This window comes from Meriones unguiculatus, chromosome 10 (assembly GCF_030254825.1).
Source record: "Meriones unguiculatus strain TT.TT164.6M chromosome 10, Bangor_MerUng_6.1, whole genome shotgun sequence".
NCBI lineage: Eukaryota > Metazoa > Chordata > Mammalia > Rodentia > Muridae > Meriones > Meriones unguiculatus.
Genome location: NC_083358.1, coordinates 5,624,584 through 5,646,179, shown reverse-complemented (window position 1 = coordinate 5,646,179; position 21,596 = coordinate 5,624,584). Strand labels below are relative to the sequence as shown.

The 21,596-nt window shown below is 51.3% G+C and overlaps 1 protein-coding gene across 2 annotated transcripts in view; it reads left to right on the top strand.

Annotated features, from left to right (window-relative positions):
• Positions 1–12,326: 12,326 nt before the first annotated feature.
• Acsf3 (acyl-CoA synthetase family member 3) overlaps positions 12,327–21,596 on the top strand; it is a 39,354-nt gene continuing 30,084 nt past the window's right edge. For both annotated transcript variants that reach the window (XM_021631193.2, XM_060391831.1), the window contains exons 1-4: positions 12,327–12,468; positions 16,943–17,632; positions 18,764–18,919; positions 20,903–21,057. In XM_021631193.2, coding sequence (XP_021486868.1) covers positions 16,967–17,632; positions 18,764–18,919; positions 20,903–21,057 — 977 coding nt within the window. In that variant the 5' untranslated portion in view covers positions 12,327–12,468; positions 16,943–16,966. The remainder of the gene's footprint in view (positions 12,469–16,942; positions 17,633–18,763; positions 18,920–20,902; positions 21,058–21,596) is intronic.

Genomic DNA, 21,596 nt, shown 5'->3' with positions numbered 1-21,596 from the left:
CCCCTTGGCCTTTGTGGGAGTGACAATGGCAGTGTTCTGAGCCACCCATCTGAGCTCCTGATACAGGCACATGCTTGTTTGAAAACTAGGAAATGCTTTCAGGATCCACCAAGTGAAGGAGGGTCAGGTGGAGGAGGCCATCTCTGCCTCCTGTCTGGATGCTGTCCTGATCCGCCTGTGTACACAGGAGCAGGAACCGCAGAGGGGGAAGGGCACTAGAGGAAAGTAGGGGGAAGGGGAACTGTGAACAGAGAGGGTGCATCCCACCCAAGGAAGGTCAGACATTAAAATATACTCCTGATGTTGGCCAAATATAACACCTCCAAGGCTGACTTCCAGTTCTGTGGTTCAGATGAGATGGAGGCCAGCCCGCCAGAGGACGCCATCAGGGCCTATTTCCTGTACACATGGAGCTCAGGGCTGCCTGAGTTATCAACACCATCAGCAAATATTTGCAGAGCAGCACAGACACCTGTTCTAAACAGACACCCTGGTGCAGAGGTCTGCCCTGCCCTGCTGTGGATTGCTGTGAGGCCCAGAGAAAGCTGGGAGACCTCTCTGGGTCTCAGTTTCTTCATCTGTCAAATGGGGGCAATCCATGATGTGAGGATAAATATAAACTGACCTCAGAGGGGCTCCTTCAGTGGAACTTTTTTTTTTAGGTGCTTTGTTTTAATTAATTAACTTATTTATTTTAGTTGTTGTTTTGCTCTGCTTTGAAAGTCTCCTAGAGTCTCCCAGCTGAAACAAGTTGAGGGCAGAGGAGACAGTGTCCAGCATGCCTGGAGCTGACCAGGCCATGCTAATGATGCTACTGTAATTCCTAAGTCCTGGGTCTGCGGGTACATGCCGGGTGACTGCTGTGAGTGTGACACTTCTGTGCCCAAACACATATGCCCTTGTCCCCAGGGCACAAGGCTAGACACAATGCTGGCTAGATTCTACTCCATTCCTGGCAGGGCTCCGTCTAGCCAGGAGCACCGACAGGCACGCAGCAGGAAGCCTGGGCGCTGAGAACACAGGCCAGTGCTGCCCCGCAGCTGTGACTCTTGTTTGCACAGAGTGCTGCCCAGAGCAGCCAGGCCTGACGGCATGGCCCTGCCTTGAGCCCTGGGACCAGTATCAGAGAAAGGGCCTTTCCCCCAGGGGTGAAGGCTAAGCCTCACCAGGCCCCTGTAAGTCCTTGTGGGATCCCCCCTTCTAGACTGATTCTAGAGTGTGAGGTCCCTGTGAGGACACTTACAGCTGGGGTTAGCTAGGGGCTGCAGGGGACTAACTGCTTTTATTCTCTCAAAATCCACTTGTTAAAGCCTCTGTCATGATGATATTAACAGTGGAGCTTCAGCAAAGGAGGAGAGTGAAGACCCACGAGAAGAATTGATGTCTATCAGATTGGGCATGTCTGTGGGGCACTTTCTTGCTTAATAAGTGATGTTGGAAGGCTCAGTCCATCGTGGTGCCACCCTCGGGCTGGTGGGGGAGGCTGTATGAGGAAAGCAGACTGAGCGAGCCAGCCAGCAGCACTTCCCCGTGTCTCTGCTTCAGATTCTGCCTCCAGCCTCCTCCCACCCCGAGCTCTATCACTGACTTCCCTCGACGATGCACTATGACAAAGAGGTGTAAGCCAGTCCACCCTTCCCTCCCCTGAGCTGCTTTTTGGCCATGGTATTCATCACTGCAACAGAAAACAAAGTAGGGTACCCTTAGTCATGCTGTGGGGGCTTAGTCATGATGTGTCAGGCAGGTGTGAAGAGTTGAGTGGGGGAGTTTTGTGTGGCTCCCACAGCTGTTGGCAGCAAGCAGGAAGACAGTGAATGATGACAGTTTACTCAACCTGTCCTTTCTGGGGTTAACACCATGGTGGATGTGGGCCCTACCTCACTATCATCCCTTGCCCATCATAGTTCCTGCAAGCTTTCCTTCTTCCTATCCCCCAGCCCATGTCCTCCTGGGCCTGAGCTTTGTGGTTTGCGAGGCACAAGACGCTGGATCTGGCAGGCTTCCCATGGGCATTGCCTCCTGTTCAGGGCAGTTGTGTCATGGGAGCCACACTGTATAGGAAAGACCCTGAGAAGTACAATAAGGGAGACTGAGGCACAGGAGGGCTAGGTAGAGTGAATGGAAGGCACACGAGGGCAATGCCTCCTGCACCACAGATAGACTGGCACCAAGCCCACTCCAGAATGCCCGGAGCCACAAGCCCAGGGAGCTCAGCTGTCACAGTGATTCTACCCAGATGCCATACTGCACACAGCAAGCAGGCTCTGGGGAGCATTTAAATCAGAGGCATGGAGGTCAGAGAGGGTTCCCAGGAATGGCTGGGTGGGGAGAGGAGGGGGAGGAACAGTGGGGAGGAGGAACCTCCTCTAGGAGGTAGGTGACCTAGTAGGATAGGTGCAGAAGGTCCCAAGCCAACCCTGGAATAGCCCACACCTGCTCAGATCTGGCCACAGTCACAGACGGCAAAGGCAACCAGCGAGGGGACTGAATATGGAGCAGGCTGGCTAATCATCCACCAATAGGTGGTGATAATTGACGACTGCCATTTCAGGAGCACCTGCAAATGACACACGGGGAAGTTCTACCCAGTTTGCTGAACGGGGCAGCCTGACACTAGGTTCTCCTCTGGAGGCAGACAATGGTGCCATAGGCTCGGGGCTGTTGAGAGGGTGAATGAGAACAGCAGGTGACGCTCAAGCCAGGACCTGGGGAGAACAGCCTATGAGGCTGTTCTGAAGGCTCCGCCCTCAGCCCAGATGGCCCGCTGACCCAAGCCCAGACCCACCACGTGCTGAGGGTTTCCACCGGGGGCTCTGCCTTCTGCTCTGTGCGGCTTTCTCTTCTGGTCTGGAGTGTTGAGAATGGCCCACGCTGACGGACACACATGCAGATGAGTACCTGCAGCTGTGGCAGGTAGCAGAGCATATGGGCTGGCCCACATCAGCTTCGGCAGCGAGGCTGAGCACAACTCGACAAGATATTCTAAAAAATTACTCATTGTTTATGCTTTCATTCGTGATTCTCTGTCGGGGATCTATTTATCCTGAGGAAGTGAGTATGGCTGAACAGTGGGATTTGTTGGCAAGGAAGCTGAATTTCCATGATTTCTGTTGTTGAAGGCAGGCAGCATGTCACCCAGGGGACAGGGGAGCCCGGGGGCCTGCCACCATGACAAGCTGGGGTGAGTGCTCTGTGAGCAGGAGAAAGGACCCAGCCTCGGACTGAGAGCTGGAGTGGAGTTAACATGACCCCTGTGCTCACAGTGGGCATACCTTTGTGTTGCCAGCAGCCCGGGGCCATGGTGAGGTAGATGCAGATGAGTGTCCCCATTTGATAATGTGTGTGCGAGTGTGTGCACGGCGGGTATTTGTTTCTATGGGAACGTGTAGGTGAGTATATATGTTTACATGTGGATGTGTGCATGAATTCATGAGTCCACAGCCTAGCCTGTGTGCCTTTGTCCATTGCGCTGTGCACACACATACAGGGGCATACAGGCGTGCACTTGTTCATTGATTGTGCGCTTGTACATGTGTAGGAGTACATACATACATGTAAGTGTCTGCTCATGTGTATGTGTGTATCCATATCTGTGTATGTCTTTATCTATATCTATGTATGACCTTGTGTGTTTGTGTGTGCGAATATGCATATGTGTGTGAGCCATAGTGCAGAAGACACATAAGACCCTCAGGTCTCAGCTTTCTTGAGATGTCCATGGTCCTCAGCTCCTGAGGCTCCTGTTGCTGTCTGTCAACCTTTGACGCCTCAAAAAAAAAAAAAAAAAAAAAAAGCACCTTAATTGGCACAAAAGACATGAGAACTAAAGTGGCTTTGGGGAGCTTAGGACCCAGGAGAGCAGGGACAAAAAACATGAGGCCCCACAGGCACACCAGCCTCCTGCAAGGGAAGGCGATGCAGGAGGTCCAGGCTACATCCTCCACGTGGCTGATGCCAATAATAGCACCATTGTCCTGGCAAATGAACTACTTACCAAAAAAGCAGCGAGAGTCAAGCTTGTCTTTGTATGATGCCACTCCCACCATGCTGGCCTTCACGGTGACCAAGGACAGTGGCAGCAGCTGGCCTGGGCATGTCCTGCTGGATACTGGAACCTGAATCATAGCCTGTTACTCACGGAGTCAGACACAGACCTCAGGCAAGATGCTCGAAAGTGGCCTGGAAATTGACTGGGTGGGACTGAGAGGTTAAAGGTGAAGTCCTGGTGACTCTTCATCACTGTGTCCCCTCACTTTTCAGGGGTCATCTAAAGATCAGGGTCAGGACACCTAGGAGACTGTAGCCTTTGCAAGCCCAGCTAGAGACCCAGCGGGCAGCATCCAGCATGCCTGACGCCGTGTCTTGGGTTGGGAATCACTTACTCGTCCTGTTGCTATGACAAAATGCCTTGACAAGAAAATAACTTAAGAAAGAGCATATTTTGGTTCACAGTTCCAGGGCACAGCCCACCACGGTGGGGAAGGAAGTCAGGCGGCAGGACACTGTGTCCGTAGTCAGAGCGCAGGGGCTGCGGAATGCTGGCTCTCAGCTTTGTGTGTGCTCCTGGACTCCAGCCTTTGAGCAACTCTGCCCATATTCAAGGTATGTCTTCCCATCTCACTTAACCTAGTCTAGATAGCTCCCCACAGGTGTGCCCAGAGACATACTTCCAGGATGATTAAACCTCATCATGTTGACAGCCATGCTCAACCATCATGGGTTGTAGAGAGCTCATCTGGAGTCTGGATGAGCATTTCCCAGGGACCGCCCCACCACCACCAGGGACCGCCCCACCACCACCAGGGACCAGCACTAAGGGAGCATCATCAGGCCCTTAGGCCTCTCTATCCTCCACGCCAAGCAGATCAAAGGCCTGGTCCCTCCCGCAGGCCCCTGTACTAACCTAACCCCCTGGATCTCCTGGTCACCGCAGTACAGTGACTCAAGCTGCTGGTCAGTGCAAGTCTGAAAGAACCTAGGAAATATGGCACTCTCCCTCTCCTAGCACCTTTTGTTCTTGTTTTTTGTTTTTTGAGGCAGTGTTTCTCAGTGTTTCTCTTGGCTGTCCTGGACTCACTTTGTCATCCAGGCTGGCCTCGAACTCACAGAGATCCGACTGCCTACCTCTACCTCCTGAGTGCTGGGATTAAAGATGTGCACCACCACACCCAGCATCATTTTATTTTATTTTTTATTTCTAGTATTTTTTAATTTATTTTATATATATGAACGCTCTATCTTCATGTACACCTACATGCCAGAGGAGGGCACCAGATCTCATTATACATGGCTGTGAGCCACCGTGTGAATTGAACTCAGGACCTCTGGAAGAGCAGCCAAGTGCTCTTAACTGCTGAGCCATCTCTCCAGCCCTCATTTTATTTTTTTAAACCCTTGTTATTGCTTCTTTTCAAAGCTTTGTTTTCTCCAACCCTGCAATCCCATAGTTCTTGTACTGTTGCAGCCCACTGGCCTTCCGTGGGCATCAGCCTCAGCGACCTGCGTCCATCTAGCCACTCTCAGGAGCTACTCTCCTCCAGAGGTGAGTGCCAGCCCCTGCTGACTCTTTGGATACCTTGAGAGTCTTCCCAGAAGAGAAGGTTTCAAAGGCCCCTTCACAGGGTCCTATCTCCCTCCTTAATCCCTTCTCACTCCACTTAAATCTCCACCCTCCCCTCCCCCCATAGCTATGGAAAGGAAAACAAAGGAATACCCTCACCTTATCCCAGCACATGAAATTCCAATCAGTCCAGATGCTCTCCAAGGTTAGGCCACATCCCCTACATCTGCAGTCAGGGGTGCGCTAGATGCTAGAAGGAGTAGGCTCAGACAGGAGTACACCCGGGAAATTTGATAATTGTGAACGTCTAAGCCATGTTCCAGCTTCTCCCTCAGGCCTAGGGGTTGACTGAGTTCACACGCGTGGTCTGCTTAGAGCTCCTGCTTAGGCCTTAGCCTCAGCTGATCTCCCCATTTACACCCATTTCCCTTGGTTCATCCTCAACGGCAGCACAAAGCCTGGCCCTCATTGCTGGATTCTCTTGGGGGGTCCTTAGGTGGGTACTCTTCTCCCTGGAGGTCAATCCTGGAGCTCAGGGACCCCTGGACCTCTGCCCACGGCACTGACAGTTCTACATCTGCCCCAACTTGGCACAAGTGACAGGAAGACTGCTCAGATGGCGGCGTAGGTGGTGCCTGCCGCCTGGCACTGCACAGGCTGTGATGCGATCAGAGGGGGCTGCGGCTGCTGACTGAAGGCAGAGGAGGGAGAGGAGGAGCGTGGCAGGAGAGATGACAGGTGGGAAGCGGATGGAGGATCTGGAAACAAATCAAATTTTCGGTCGCCAGGAAATATATCCCCAGCCACAGGTAGTCTGCGGAACAGAATCGGCTGCCTCCCAACTGGCACCTCAAGGGGCAACCAGGGGCTCCTCTCACAGCTGCTTCATGAAGCTGGCAGCTGTGCTGCTGTGCCAGGCGTAAGGAGCTGGTCTCCAGGAGCACCCACGCCAAGCTGCTGTCAGCTGCGGGAAGCCACATGTGTGGCACTTGGACATTTTTGCCCTGTGAGGCCTGGCATTTGTGACTTTGTGGGGGAAGGGATCCTGGCAGGGTTTGGGGGCTCAACACGTCTGTGCCAGGGTCTCCAGTCCCAAGCCAGCCCCACACAGCACCCTGTGTGCTACACGGCCCTGTAGTACAGGGTCAGCTTTGTTTGCTCACACCTCAGAAGAGGCCAGACGCCTGCTCTCACCAAACACCAAGAGCTGCGTGTGCTGGGGTAAAGGTAGAGTCAGACCCAGTGGATTCCTGGAACACTGAGGACCTGCCCAGAACCTTCTCCAAGCCCAGCCAACAGGACAGAGTAGAGGAAGCATAGATGATGTGGACAGAGGGGGCGTGTGGGCATGGACAGAAAGTGAGTATTTACACGGACAAGGGGCCATGCAGACTAGGACAGAAGGGCCAGGAAGATGAGTTGTGGACACATGCAGTGGGCCTGTGTGGGTTAGGCATGGCTATAGATGAAGCAGCTGCGTGGGAGAGCTGTGGACCAAGAGTGGGCATGGTCAGAGCAAGTGTTGGCTGTGGTTTGTACTTCTGATTGCCTTGAAAGCCAGGTTCTGATTGGTTAGTTCAGCCAGTTTGCTAGGCGGACCATAGAACTCAAGGAAATGTCTACTGGTTTATTTAAAAGGAAATACATCAGGAAAAGAGGCCAGCCAGGCAAGGGAAATAGGGAAAGGGCTGGCAGTGTCCCCAGTGCCAGAGCGTCTCACCCTACAGTTTGGATGTTCTGTTGCCCTTGGGCTCCGCTCTCCTCTCCTCTTAGACTTTTGTGCAGACATCACAGTCTGAGCATGACAGAGTATGGGCATGTGAGGAGGTGTGAGTGGGCAGAGGGGATCTAATGCCTGTGTCCAGGAGGGGATGCTCAGCCAGGCTTCTCTCTCCGGATGCTTCTTGGAGATTTGAGCTTCTATGACCTGCTTGGGAAAGAGAAATTCTAATCTTTCATTTCTATGACCTCTTGAAGAGGTGGCTATGAGTCAGGAGCCACAGACAAAGAGAATAGACATTTTATCTGAGTTCTCATTTCTTAGGACGCTGACAGTGTTTTAGGAGCCAATACCAAACTCCTCAGCCTCATGACAGTGTGAACAAGTTTGCTTTGATAGAAATGGTGGATTTTAGATACTGATCTCTTCCTAGCCAAGCCACTCACAGCATGATGCTCCCCCCTCGAGATGCTGAAAAATAGCAATGGACCGCAGCCAGATGACCACAAGGGAGGATGAATGATACTGAAGTGCCGTGAGGCTAAACCACCAGCTGTAGCCTCTCAGTGACTCTGAGCTCTCTGGCAGACCTGATCACCTCTAGTTCATTACTACTCTCTTTAAATTCCAAAACTGTCTCCTGACCTCCACAACCTCACAGCCTCCCTTCCCGGGCACCCTCCAGGCACCTCAGCTGAGCACCTCTGCTTCCGTGCCATTCGGCCTCTGGCCTTGTTCTTGCCATCCCTTCTGCCAAGCACAATGCTCCTCCTGACTCACCGTGTCCCTATACTGCTGGCCTTTTGGCAGCCAATCCAACCATCACTTTTCACATGCCTTTCGTAGGCCAGATCATCTGAGCCCTTACTGCTTTGTGTTAGAAAGTTATACAGATGAGGGGGCTGGAGACATGGCTCAGAGATTAAAAGTGCTGGCTGTTCTTCCCAAGGTCCCAAGTTCAAGTCCCAGCAACCACATGGTGGCTCATAACCATCTATAATGAGATCTGATGCCCTCTTCTGGGCAGAGTACTGAATAAATAAACATTTTTTTAAAAAGTTGTCCAGATGATTTGTGGCAGAAGGGTGCCTGTGTTCATGTTTGCTGTTTTCCTGGCACTGTGTCCCTACAGGGGGTTCTTTATTTGCATTTTATAACACCTACTAGAAATGGCCTTCTCTCCTACAGATGAGGAGCTGAGACGTTCATATGCCAGCACCCACAGCCCCACGTCAATGGAAATCGCGTATTACTCCTCTGTTGCTGTGTTCACATTGCCTCAGAACTTCATGGCTCACAGGGGTAGGGCTATGGTGAAGCTAGTAAAGTTCTTACCCAGCATGCATGAAGCCCTGGGTTCAATCCCCACCACCCCCAGAAACCAGGTGTGGTAGCACATGAAAGACTGTTGAAGGACAGAGGCAGAAGGAGCAGGGGTTCAGGGCCATCCGTATCTTCAGGTACGTAAGTTCAGGCCAGCCTGGAATATACGAGACCATGTCTGATGGGTAAAAACAACAAATGTTAGCCTACACAACTATGGGCACCAGGAACCCAGAATAATAGAAGGTTGTCAGACCTCCCACAAGATTGTAGGTGGCCATCAGGCTCCACAGGTACTGTGGGATTTGCTGGCCAGTGGGATTGTGTTCAGACACCTCTATTTTCTTCAGGCAGACCTTCCACAGGCTGTTCCTGAATCTCCACTCCATGGAAGCTTGTTTCCATGAGCACAGGATCAATCATGGGAATTAGAGACTGGGATGCCTGCCATCACCACTCCATCAGTGTCAAGCTATAGATTCAGGTCAGTCCTGTCCCATGTAGGCTGGACCAGCTTGGGCACGAAAAGCCAGTGTCAGGTCAGAGGCTGTTATGATTCTTTCTCTTAGTCGCCAGGTGCAAGGTGTCCTCAAGTGCCCCCAGGGCTGGGCCTCACCAGTGCGGTATCTCCAAGAACAGGCAGCAGCGGCTCACAGAGCTGCCTGCAAAAGGTAATGTGTTCACAGCTTGTGGAAGTTCCCCTCGAGTGCAAACTCCTGCCAGCCAGATCTGTGTTCGGCTTCAATCAAGTGAGAAGGTGTGACCCAGGCGCCCCCAGCAGCTTATGTTCATTAAGATGGAGGTGCAAAGGACCAGCGGAAAGGGGCTGAGTCTCCTTCCAGGATGCTCCAGCTAGGAGTTTTGTTTTGTTTTGTTTTTCTGGGAAGGGCAGGTGTATGCATGTGAGGGACAGCAGGTGTCTGGAGTATGGAGGCATATGATGGGGGAGGGAGAGTGTCTGGTGTGTGAGATGTGACGTAGAATGTACAGAGTCATCTCGACCACCTGAACCCAAGGGGGAAAAAGAGGCTGCATCTTGAGTTGAGCTCAAACTGTCACGTGGGATGGCTCAGCCACCTCCTTGAGGGCAGATGGGAACTGGCTTCCTGCCCAAGGCTGCAGGTGCTGCTGTCTGGCTACTTCCATTTACCCCACATCTGTTGAGAGGCACCTGCCCTGGACCACTACGGAGAGCCAGTGATGACGATGACAAGAGTGATGGTCGTTTACACTTTTCAGCAGCCATAAGTATTCTGGCTCCTCGTGCTCATAGCCTCCCTCTGAGGGGCAACTGCTGCATTTCCCACCTTTCCCTTTGCTAAATTGACATGGCCACTTAATCCATTGTGCCAGGCCTTGTCTGCTGGGTCTTTAGAATTTGTCCCACGAGCTCTCTTGTTCTGTCTCTTCCTTCCACTTTTCCTTTCCCAAACCTCAAATGCTGCCTGCCAGACTTACCAGCAGACCCACTCAATCTCTTTCCCCGCTGCTTTCCACCTCGCCTTTTGTCCAGATAACCCTTTGTTTCCAGCCTCCATGGAGGGTTCTGCTTGTCCACTGCTCTTCCCATAGCCCTCAGGTCTTTGGGAAACTCTCTGTTGGAACATCTTGGTCTTGTGGGCCCTTTGTACCTCAGCTGAGGGCAGCAACAGGGGTTGCTTTGGAATTGTCCTCATGTCCATCCCTGCCCTCTACATTTGTCTTTCCTGCCTGGGTTAGCCCACATCTCTCATGCTAGTGACCACCTGGCTAACCCCAAATGTCTGGTCATTCCTGACAACTTACGCTGTGGTCACTGAAATGCCAATCAGGAGCTCGGGGGATGGGTAGGGCTGGACCCTGTCGGGCTTCCCCTGCAGAGTGACCACTGAGACTCCCTGCCACCACCATCCTGTTCATACAAACAATGGGCCCCTTGTTTTTCTTTAAGTATGTGTGTGTGCACCTGTGCGTGCCTATGCATGGTGTGTGTGTGTGCCCACAGAAGCAGGATCCCCTAGAGCTACAATTACAGGCAGTTGTGAACTGCTTGGCATGTTGCTTGGAATCAAACTTGGATCCTCTGGAAGAGGAATAGATACTCTTAACTGCCGGGACATCTCTCCAGCCCTTCTATCTTTTCTGTTTATTTTTGTTCTTTGTTTTTATTTTTTGAGGTAATCTGTGTAGTGCAAGCTGGCCTCCAACTCTCTATGCAGCCAGATAACTTTGAATTTCTAATCCTTTTGCTTCCACATCCCAAATGCTGTGATTACAGGCATGCATCACACCATGTCTGGGTTAGGTGGTGCTAGGAATCAAACCCAGGGCCTTATGCTAGCAGCTGAGCACTCCAAACCCCAGTCCAGAGCCTTGATGGTGCCAAGGCCCAAGGGTCACAGAAGGTAGCTTGATTCATCTCCAGGTCATGCCTACGCCTATGCTTTGGAAGTAGACGTTTAAGCATAGAAGTCCTGGGGTCTGCACTGTAAACCCCAGTGTTAGACACTAGAGTTGATGCTGATGATCTGTCTCTTCCACTCTGTTAGATACAGTATAATTCAGAAGCCACATGAATTGTGTACATGGCCATCGTAAAGGCACCGGGGTGCTCTCCTCAGAAGCTCACATCTGTACTAGGGTGCACACCAGCCTTTGCCTATCAGTGCTCACATCAAATCAGTCTGTCTCAATGTCCATGCTTAAAACTATACTAAAACTATTTATTTTTCTCCTGTTTAATTTTTATTTTATTTTTATTTTTAATATTCATTTGTTTGTTTATGTTTTTTCCCCCAGATAGCCCTGGCTGTCCTGGAACTCACTCAGTAGACCAGGTTGGCCTCAAACTCACAGAGATCTGCCTGCCTCTGCCTCCTGAGTGCTGAGATTAAAGGGGTGCATACGACAAGCCAGCTAAAACTAAGTCTTAATATCTCCAGCTTTGCTTCATTCTGACTCATCCTGAAACCCAAAGTCAATAATTGCTGTTTTACTGACATGGAGGTGTGTGACCCTTCTCCAGCGGTCTCCAGCTTTGCTGCCACTGACAAATGGACTTTAGTGTCTAGCTTTCCAGGTTTCTCTTTACTGTACAGAAAATATTTAAGATCCTAGCCTAAAGCTGGCTGTGGTGGTTTATACCTGTATTTCCTATACTCAAGAGGCTGAGGCAGCAGTATTAGCAGGAGTTAAATGGCAGCCTATGCTACAGAGTTAGGCCTTTCCTCAAAACACAACAACAAAACAAACAAACAAACAAACAAAAAACAATCTAAGGAAAGATCCTGCCACAGTTCCTGAGTTCCTGTGAAGGATTCTCACACAACGTGTCACAGATTTAAAAATCACCTGGTGTGTTTAACGAAGAAACTACCAGCTGCAAGCCTGGGAGCCCCTGAGTGGTGAGGCAAGCTTGTAATTAGTCATCACTCAAGAGCTAGAGGTAGGTTATCCTTGGCTACACTGTGAGTTCAAAGCCAGCTTGGGCTACATGAGACCCTGTCTCGACAGCAACAACAAAAGTTAAAGTAGACCCAGTGCAAGCAACAGTACTTGTTCTACCAGGACAATGAATCCAGAGGTCTGGTAACTGCTGTCAGGCACCTAACGGTTACTCTGTGGCAGTCCTACTCAGGACTTAGGAGCCCAGACATAGTATATGAATAGGCAGGAACGCTTGATTCCGGAACCCATTATCTAGGCGCTGCACACGGGGACAGATTAGATCGACGGACACTTTTCGCCTGCGGACATTTTTAGATGTAGGACTCATTCCGGCCGATTCACACACCTGGCCGAGCTCTCGCTCCGGTGCCCCACCCCCTGTGACCCCCGTCTGACCCCAGGCGGGCGCGTAGCAGAGAAAAAGAAAGAGGGTGTCAAGGTGAGCTGGAGCTTGTCGTGGGGAGTGTGGGACCTGCTGGGCAGGTGTCTGTCATCGCGCGAGAGAAACTTCTGCTGTATGATAAACTCCCTGGGCTGGTCACACGAAGCCCCTCCCTTTGATTTGTTTGCACCGAGCACCGCGTGGGTTCCAGGTTCCCAGAGGCCTGGCTCCGAAGGGCGGATTGGTCCCAAAAGCAGACTGTGGCGTTGGGGTTAGGACCAATGTGTTTGCAAAGAAGGGCTGCTGGACTTGGAAGGGAGTCTGCGAATTTCTCTGAAATTTGTTGATTCTCTTCCTGGGAGGGAATTTGTTTGTGGCCAACCAGTAAGACCTGTGGGAGGCTTCTGATGCTGCTGTAGGAGCACAGGTCAGCCGAGGACTGCCTCTCTAGGGGAGTCACTGTGAGAACGTGAATGCTCTTAAGTGTTCTCAAGCCAGTGTGATTATTGTGAAACGAGTGTCCCTGCTGTCCTTGGACTTGAGATGATGGCTTTCCAGATGGCATTGTTGTTATTATAATTAAATTTAGGGACGGGGTCTTTTGTATCCAAGCTGGCCTGGAACTTACTATAGCCAAGAGTACCTTGAACTTTGGATCCTCCTGCCTCCACTATGACTATTTTAGGTGGTGGAACAAGGGCTTTCTGCATACTAAGCAGGCACTTACCAATAAATACCCCAGTTCCCAGGGGTCTTTTTTAAATGGTAGTTTATCATATAGAATAGATATAGGTTTTAACATCTTTTTTTTCCCTTTTTCTTTTTTAAATTTGTGAATGCCGCTTTAACATTTAGTTTTGACAGTTCCTAAACCACAGGTATCATATGGCATTCTCTGTCATCCCTGGACCTGAAAGGGGTCAGGGGACCATGCACAGCCAGATGCCCTGAATAGACAGATTTTGTTTTGCTCTGAAGAGCTGGCTCTGACTGGATGAGCTGGGAGTTAGGTCAGCACTGACAGATGTTTAAGTGCTTGGGCCAGGCTCATGCCTGAAAACCAAAGCAGCTTTAGAGGCCTGGACAGGTCCCATTTCCATAAATGGGAGAGCAAGGCAATGCCTCCAAGGGGACATGATAGACCTTATAAGGACTGAAGATGGCCCAACATTGCCACCCCAGCATGAATATAGTTGTCCATATGGGATTCAGTTTGCCCTTACCATCAACTACCCTCACTGACTTACCACCTCAGGGTCAGTGTGTCCTGCTCACAGGGGCCACTGTTGTTCCTGGTGTGGGCATCTCATCGAAGAATGAGGGCCCCATGGGAACTGTAACTGAGTCTTTTCCACAAGGAGTCTGTCTTGACACCTCCTGATGCTCAGTGTCTGTCCACAGTAGGAATGCCATCAACCTTTGGGGCTCAGGAGGGCAATGGTGTTTCCTCCAGTTGTATTATAGGTAGTGTCCAGGCAGAGGGCCAAAGCTGAATCAGCAACTCTGCCCACTCTGAATCTTGTGGTCACCTGACTTTGTTGCTTATGCCTGGTTAGCCATGTTGACTCAGCCCTACCACCTCATGGGGTGTGGAGGTGTCAAGAGGAGGGTGCCCAGTATATTAGTGGAGGCCAGCAACCTATTGTACAAGCATATTTGAGTGTCTATGCATGTAGACACAAAAGTCCTTGGGCTTTTTCTGAGGACCAGTGGTTAGTTTCAGCTGAACTCTTTACCACTTGTGTGAGCATCCTATATACACATCATTATGTCCCTAAGGTCATAGTATTAATGCACCACGGGAGAAAAGGGTTCAACTGTTTGTTCTACTGCTGAGAGGACTCAAGATTCAAGCTCTTGGCCTCCCCAGGACTAGAGGCCTATGTCGGGACTGCTCTCCCATGGCCTCATGTGTTGTTTCTGTGTGCCATAGTCTCTTGGGGATGGTTCTTCATCAGGAACCCGGCCTTGGTTCCTTTGTGCAGCTTCCTGATGCTGACGAGCTCCCACACCTCCCTGACGCCTGACGGGCAGCAGGTGCTGCTTGCCAAGCGCTCGGCTCTCCAGTGCTTCAGAAGGCCAGTTGTGCCGTTTCGGAGACTGTGGTGTTGCACTGTGTTGTCTCTTCTGGTGTCTCACACAGCAGGTCTTCTGTGTGAGCTTCTCTAGTTTCTGTTCCCTCGTGCAGAGAAAATAGATGAATGTCAGATGTCTTGTCCTACCTACTCATCCATTCTTCCCCAGAGCATTCTGAGACATCTCCTGCTCTAACTCCCAGGAATCTGGTCACGAGTCTGTAACTCAGAAATACCACAGCATGCCTTCTCTTTGAGTTTCTCTTGCTTTTGGCATCTCTGACTGTAAAGCGAATAGGGAAGAATTTGTTAGAGTGAGAAATGAAGCACCCTGGCTTACTCTCCGCTTCCTGACTTCTGGAAGCCCACATGGCTCTTAGGTTCTTGGCTTCTCTTGCCTAGCCCTGCTGTTTCCTTACATTTGTCAGTTTCTTTATAGAAGTAGAAATCCAGAGTGTGAACAGCCCAAGACCTCTGAGCCCTTATGGAGCAGAGCTGAGAGCAGCTATAGGACTCTCACTGCCTCGTCTAGACCCCATGAAGTCTCGAGGAGCCAGAGTGTTTGAGAACTGACATATGCAGAACCAGTGCACACATAGATTGCAAGCAGCCACAGAGAAGTGAGTTTAGACTTTTCCTACTCTCTTGACCAGAGCACCTGGTTAGAGGAGAAAGCAGCCAACGCCAGTAAGGAGGGACACAAACAGAGTCATACCCAAAAATCTTGAGCACAGAACAAAATTTAGTTTTAGGACTATTTGTTGATGTAGCATTTGTTTTGTAAGATAATTATTGAAGTATTGTGAATAGTTTGTATTTAAGAGAACAAGGCTGCCGCCCTGGTGGTGTGGTGGTGATGCACCTTCAATTCCAGCACTTGGGAGGGAGAGGCAGGCAGATCTCTGAATTCAAAGCCAGTCTAGTCTAAAAGAGGACAGCCAGGGTTAGACAGTGCAACTCTGTCAAAAACAAACAAAACAAAACAAAACAACAACAACAACCCCACTTTTAGTACCTATAGCCGGTAATGGTGTGTTAGCTTGCCCCTGGCAAGCTAAGGAAAGAGAAAAGCTGGTATGTGTCAGAGAGAGCATGCTAGTGGCCACAGACCTCATGGAGGGAATGTTACATGCTGATGTAGAGGGAACCGAAAGGAGAGGAGGCAGGGTATGGTCCTTTTTGCCTTTGTTCTTCCGGGCCTTCTAAGATAGTGCAAGGCTTCTAGCTTTCAGCCCGAGAATGCAAGCTGTTGTGCCGGTCAGGGAATTTTAGACTCGTGGCCTGGGATGGGGGGCAAGGTTCCCATTAGCAGGTGTTTAGTATTGAGTCTAATATCCCGACATTTAGCGCCTCTGTAAGAAGAGGTCGCAATACCTTCGACCCACCATAAACCATTGCACTGATCATTTCCTCCAGCTCAGCTATGCCTGCCAAAGCAGGTGTGGCCTCTTGGCTCATGTAACTGTGGTTGGGGAGGCTGCTCTAATGAAAGCCACAAGTGATTGCGGGCTAAGTGTGGTAGAAGCCAGAGAGCTTAGTGAGAGTGATGTGTCCTAACTGCCGGAGGCCAAAACAACTAGATGAGCTGGCCTGCTCACTGGCAAGCAGGCAGTGAGGACACATGACTCGAGTGTTATAAAACCAGAGGAAGGAATGTTGCTAGCTAGCTTTGGGAGGCAAATCCAGAATATTGGGTAGCCTCTGAACCTGCTAAGTGCCCTGTGCAGAGCCAGTGTGGAAGTGTGATCCTCCCCTACCCCCACTCTGGAATGGACTTCAGGATCCCCAGAGGTGATGTCCAGTGGAAGGTCCCAATAGAGCAAGCAGTGACCTCCTGTCTCCCTCCCGAGCACCCATACTCTGCTTATTTCATTTACAGTTTAGTAGTTGTATTGGGGAAGACAGATTGAAGAGTTGTCTTTCAACCTAGAGGGGGGAAAAGGAAACAGACTGCTGTTCCCAAGCCCTGTGGACTCGCCTTTCTAAGCCCTGCTGGGTTGCAGTTCTGAATAACCGTTGGGACATGCTGGCGAGAAGCAGCTTTGGGTCCTCCCTGAGTAGGCCGTGTCTCATATGTGACCTGAGGGCAGCAAGGGTGACTTTTAAGCTCCTGCAGTGCTTGCTTCTACTGACTAGTGATTTTCCAGGCTCAGAATTCCAAAATCTGTTATTCAGGATTTACCGTAAGTATACTTTATTTGCTTTTCCTAACTTAAAACTATTTGGGATTTTTGTGGTTTTGAAATCTTTAAAAAAAAATCTAAATAAAAAGCTTTGACACTAGACACTTTCTAACAATGTGCTATTGAGAGTCTTCGCCCCTCTGTTTAGGGGATGCCATGTTAAGAGTTTCTGCAGTCTTGTGGGGTGTTTGGAGGGTGCATTTTAAACCTCGCTGTGGGCAAGGCTTGGGTGGGCCAGGCAAACACTCACACACTGTGCTCTCGTCCTCCCAGCTCAGCCAGTGGTTTGTTGGTGTGATGGTACCCCACTTGACACTACCCTTCAGGCGTCGCATCTGGTCCTTGGCCTCCAGTCAGCTGGTTCCCAGAAGACACAGAGGACACAGCCTCCTGTATACGGCTCCAGAGGCCCGCACGGATGGGATTGCCCCAGTGTTCATCCGTGCCCTGGCCTTCGGGGACAGGATTGCCCTTATTGACAAACATGGCCGTCACACCTACAGGGAGCTCTATGACCGCAGCCTTTGCCTGGCCCAGGAGATCTGCAGGCTTCGGGGTTGTAAGGTTGGAGACCTCCAGGAAGAGAGGATCTCCTTTCTGTGTTCCAATGATGTCTCCTATGTGGTCGCACAGTGGGCCTCCTGGATGAGTGGCGGGGTCGCCGTCCCGCTCTACTGGAGGCACCCGGAGGCCCAGCTAGAGTATTTCATCCAGGATTCCCGGAGCTCTGTGGTCATGGTGGGCCAGGAGTACTTAGAGCGGCTGAGTCCACTGGCCCAGAGGCTGGGGGTCCCCCTTCTTCCCCTCACACCTGCCGTCTACCATGGAGCAGCCGAGCAGCCCGCAGAGCAGTTGGTTCCAGAGAGGGAGTGGCGTGACCGGGGTGCCATGATCTTCTACACCAGCGGGACCACAGGGAAGCCCAAGGGTGCACTGAGCACCCATCGTAACATAGCAGCTGTGGTGAGTGCTGGTGTGCTCCGGAGGCCTCTGTTTACTCCTCTCTCACTAGCCCCACCTCATTTACGGTCACCACTGAGCGGAGCCCTGAGATGCTTCCCGGGGCGGGCCTGCTTTTTTCAGGGTCATTCACAGCTGTCACTGCCCTGCAAGTTCTGAAATGCTTGGTGACAGGATAGCAGGTTCATGTGGCCCATCCGCACATGATGGTGAGACACACAAGAAGAGGGGTCCTAGGGGTTCACTGAATGGCTTCTAAGACCGTATAGTCGCATAGGCAGGCTATGTGATCAGGACCTAAGGTTGGGGTTTATGAGAGCACCAGGATCAGGAGCAAAGTCTATGTCGATTCCCGCCTGTGCGTTGCCCTTGTGTTCTGTCACCCCCAGAGCCACCCTGGAAACCTATCAGCCATTCACTCTGTCTGATTCTGCTCACTTTTTAAGAAGTATGTGTATGTACAATGAAGTCTCCTGTACAGTAAGCACAGTACAGTAAAATGAAAGACAACACACAGAGGAAGGCAGGTTCCTTGGCACACGCACGAGAAGCTTGGTTCCAGGCATCAGGCACACGTGTCTGCAGCAGCACCGCTGGAGGAGACCATCGCCTAGTAGAGACACGCGCTACAGTGGCCTGCTGGAGCCTAGTGTCCTCGTCTTGATGGTCCCGGGAACACGAAGGAGCCTTGTGCACTGGGCTTCTCCGTGAGCTGAGAGCATGCCTGGAAGTATGCCTCATGACTCCTGTTACAGCTGAGAGGGTGGCCGTGGTGCAGGGGCACGGACGGCTCAGCACAGGTAGACAGCCGTGCTAGGCTGGTCCAGATTCAAACCTGAACTCTGCTGCAGTCCGTCCTCGGCAGGGAACCACACTGGGGGCAGCAATGCCACAGTGCCACCTCTGCCTTCCACAGTGTTTGCAGAGCCAGTTCCTTGGCTTCCTAAGGTCTCTGCAGTCCCAGTACATGTCCCCTCACCTGGCACGTGAGAGAACCCAGGTACTCCCCACCTCAGGAGCCTAAAAAGAAGAAGCCTCTCCCTTCTCTTTCTCAGGATCCCCTAGACCAGTCGTCTGCCAGTGCTGTGCCTGCACCCTCTCCTCCCTGTTCTTAGGCAGCGCTGCTCCCCACAGGTGACTGGGCTGGTCCACTCCTGGGCATGGACGAAGAATGATGCGATCCTTCACGTCCTCCCGCTGCACCATGTCCACGGCGTGATCAACAAGCTGCTGTGTCCGCTCTGGGTAGGAGCCACCTGTGTGATGCTGCCTGAGTTCAGTGCCCAGCAGGTGAGTTAGGATCGAGGCTTCCCAGCAGGCCCAGTGAGCTTCTGTGTGCCCTGTGACCAATGACTACAGGCTGGAGGGTTAAAACATTTGCCAGGTGGTGGCTGTGGCAGTGCAGGCCTTTAATCCCAGCACTTAGGAAGCAAAGGCAGATGGATCTCTGTGAATTCAAGGCCAACCTGGTCTACAGAATGAGTTCTAAGACAGCCAGAGCTACAGAAAAACCCTGTCTTAAAAAAAAAAAAAAAGAAAGAAAAAAAAGAAACCCAGCATACATGTTATTAGCTGTCTGGAGGGCAGAATCTAGAATATTCATTGAAGGTTCCATGGAGGTTTTTGCACCTTGCTTTTTATGGCTTCTAGAGTAGTCACCTCTCCACAGCCTCTCCTGATTGATGTCACTTCCCTGTGTCTAGACCCACAGCTTACTTCCATCTGCACCCTTGGAGCAGGACATGAGCAGCGGGCTGTCCTCTGCCTCAGCGTCTCTGGGTCCTCTGCAGAGGAGCCCACCAGAGGACCCACTGGGGTCACTGTACTCTTCCCTTTTCCAGCAGACAGGAAGCAGGGTCATGGCCTTGGCTTTAGGGAGAGGGGGTGGCAGTGGGGCCATCATCACTGAGCTGTGTGGCATCCCCTGTGAAAGGCAGCGTTACCAGGGCCGCAGCTCAGGCACTGCATTAGAGTGTCCTCACACTGCTGGCCACTTCCACGCTGGGAACCAGAAGGAGCAGGTCTTACACCTTTGTTCTTTCCATCTTCTTTTTGGCTCTGGGACCCCTGCCTGTCACTGTAAGATACCAGAAACTCTTGCTGGTCTCTGCAGATGACGCTTGTTGGGAGTTTGAGGATTGTATGAGGAGGAATTGCCTCATTGACAGTCTGGAATTTTCAGTCCGTGAGCCAGCCTCTGTCCTTGCCTACGTTGACAACTTGATAGTCTTGGTCCCATCCAGCATGCCTTACACTGTCACTGGTTTCTTTTCCTCCCAGTCTGGATTTGATCTGCCCACCCTCACCCCAGTTTGGCGTCTTTCGTCCTTGCTCCTGCACTATGTAGTCTGTTGCACGTCCCTGGTTTGTTCCTGTTGTAGCTTCTGGTTTCCTGGTGTCTCCTCATGGGATTGTGCAGTCTTCACCCCATGTTTCCTGTTGTTTATCATCTGAACCCCTGACACAGAGCGGGGCGCCTTTGTGCCCTGGTCTAATAACCCAGCACCTAGCCGTCCGAGCTCTGCCTCCATGGATTCTCTCAGTTCCTTTTGCACTCTGTAGTCAGGGGGTTTGCATGGCTCTGTTCTCCCAGAGGTGTGTTACTGCTGTTGGCAGCTGAGGTGAGGGCTCATTATTACAGCTCAGTGACAGGTGACCTGCACAGGCTACACCCATCACTGTCGTGTGTATGTGTGGTGTGTGTGTGTGTGTGTGTGTGTGTAAGCTATGGCACTAGGAGTCGGGTCAGGACCACAACAATGTGGAGCTTGCTTGGCATCTGGGAGCCTCAGAGCCACCAAATGGACACCAGCTTTTCTTAAAGATGATCATATTGAAACAAAAACCTAACTGGTGAGAAATTTAAATGTTTTACACTATAGCTTATTAGAAGTTTATTACAGGGTAAATTCAAAGTTCACATGAAGCTTTTGGATAAGACCACAAACCCACCTCTAACCTGCATGGAGCCCTGGCCCGATTCCTGAGGTGGCCCCGTGGTCCCTGTGTGGTTGCAGCTGAGGCTGAGGTTGCTTCTGGCTTGCACTTGCATCTGGACTGTTCCTCCTCACAGGCCAGACACAAATGTCCCATGGGAATGTTTCAGAGGCACAGGAGCCCCTCAGAGCTGGAGCCAATGACGGGCACATTCATTTTACCCAGGAAAAAGCTTCCATCAGGAGGAGAGAGACCTGGAGTGGAGGCAGGAGGCAGCATGTGGCCAGCAGCTGTGCTGTCTTCCAGTTGCTAAATGCTGCTTTCCATCTCCCGTAGGTCTGGGAGAAGTTCCTGAGTTCTGAGGCTCCACGGATTAATGTCTTTATGGCAGTGCCCACCATCTACAGCAAACTGCTAGATTACTATGACAAGCACTTCACACAGCCTCATGTCCAGGACTTCGTGCGTGCCGTTTGTAAGGAAAAAATTAGGTGAGTGGAAAGAGCTCACCCTCCTTCCCGTGAAGCTTGGCAGTCAGCAGGCATAACTCATTCACAGTGTCTGTTCAGTTCTCTCCCTTTAAATGACAGCTCTGTGCATTGGTAGCCCCTGCACACATCTGTGTTCTGCCCTCTGCCCGGATTCTCTCTTGCTCTCTGTCATCCACACCCGCACATCTCTGTCTTCCCCAGCACCTGTCTTTCACGTCTCTGTCTGCTTCTCTGCCTGTGGAAGGCTGAGGACAGAGCCAGCCTCTTATAGCTCCACTCTGGCCTGACTCTCTGAGGCCTCCCCTCACTCTGCACCTGCTGCTGACTGTCCTTCTGCCTCCTTCTGGACAGGCCCAGGTCCTCACAGCCATGAGCTGAGGCCTGTGGGTCATTCAGTGGCATGAATTTTGCCTGTCTCTCGCCTGTGAGCTTATGGACATCGTTTCTTTCCTGACTTTATGTTGAAACGGGATTTGCTAACTAGAAGCAATCATAGTACGTACGGCCTCCTTGGTCAGCACACACGGGCCAGATCCACA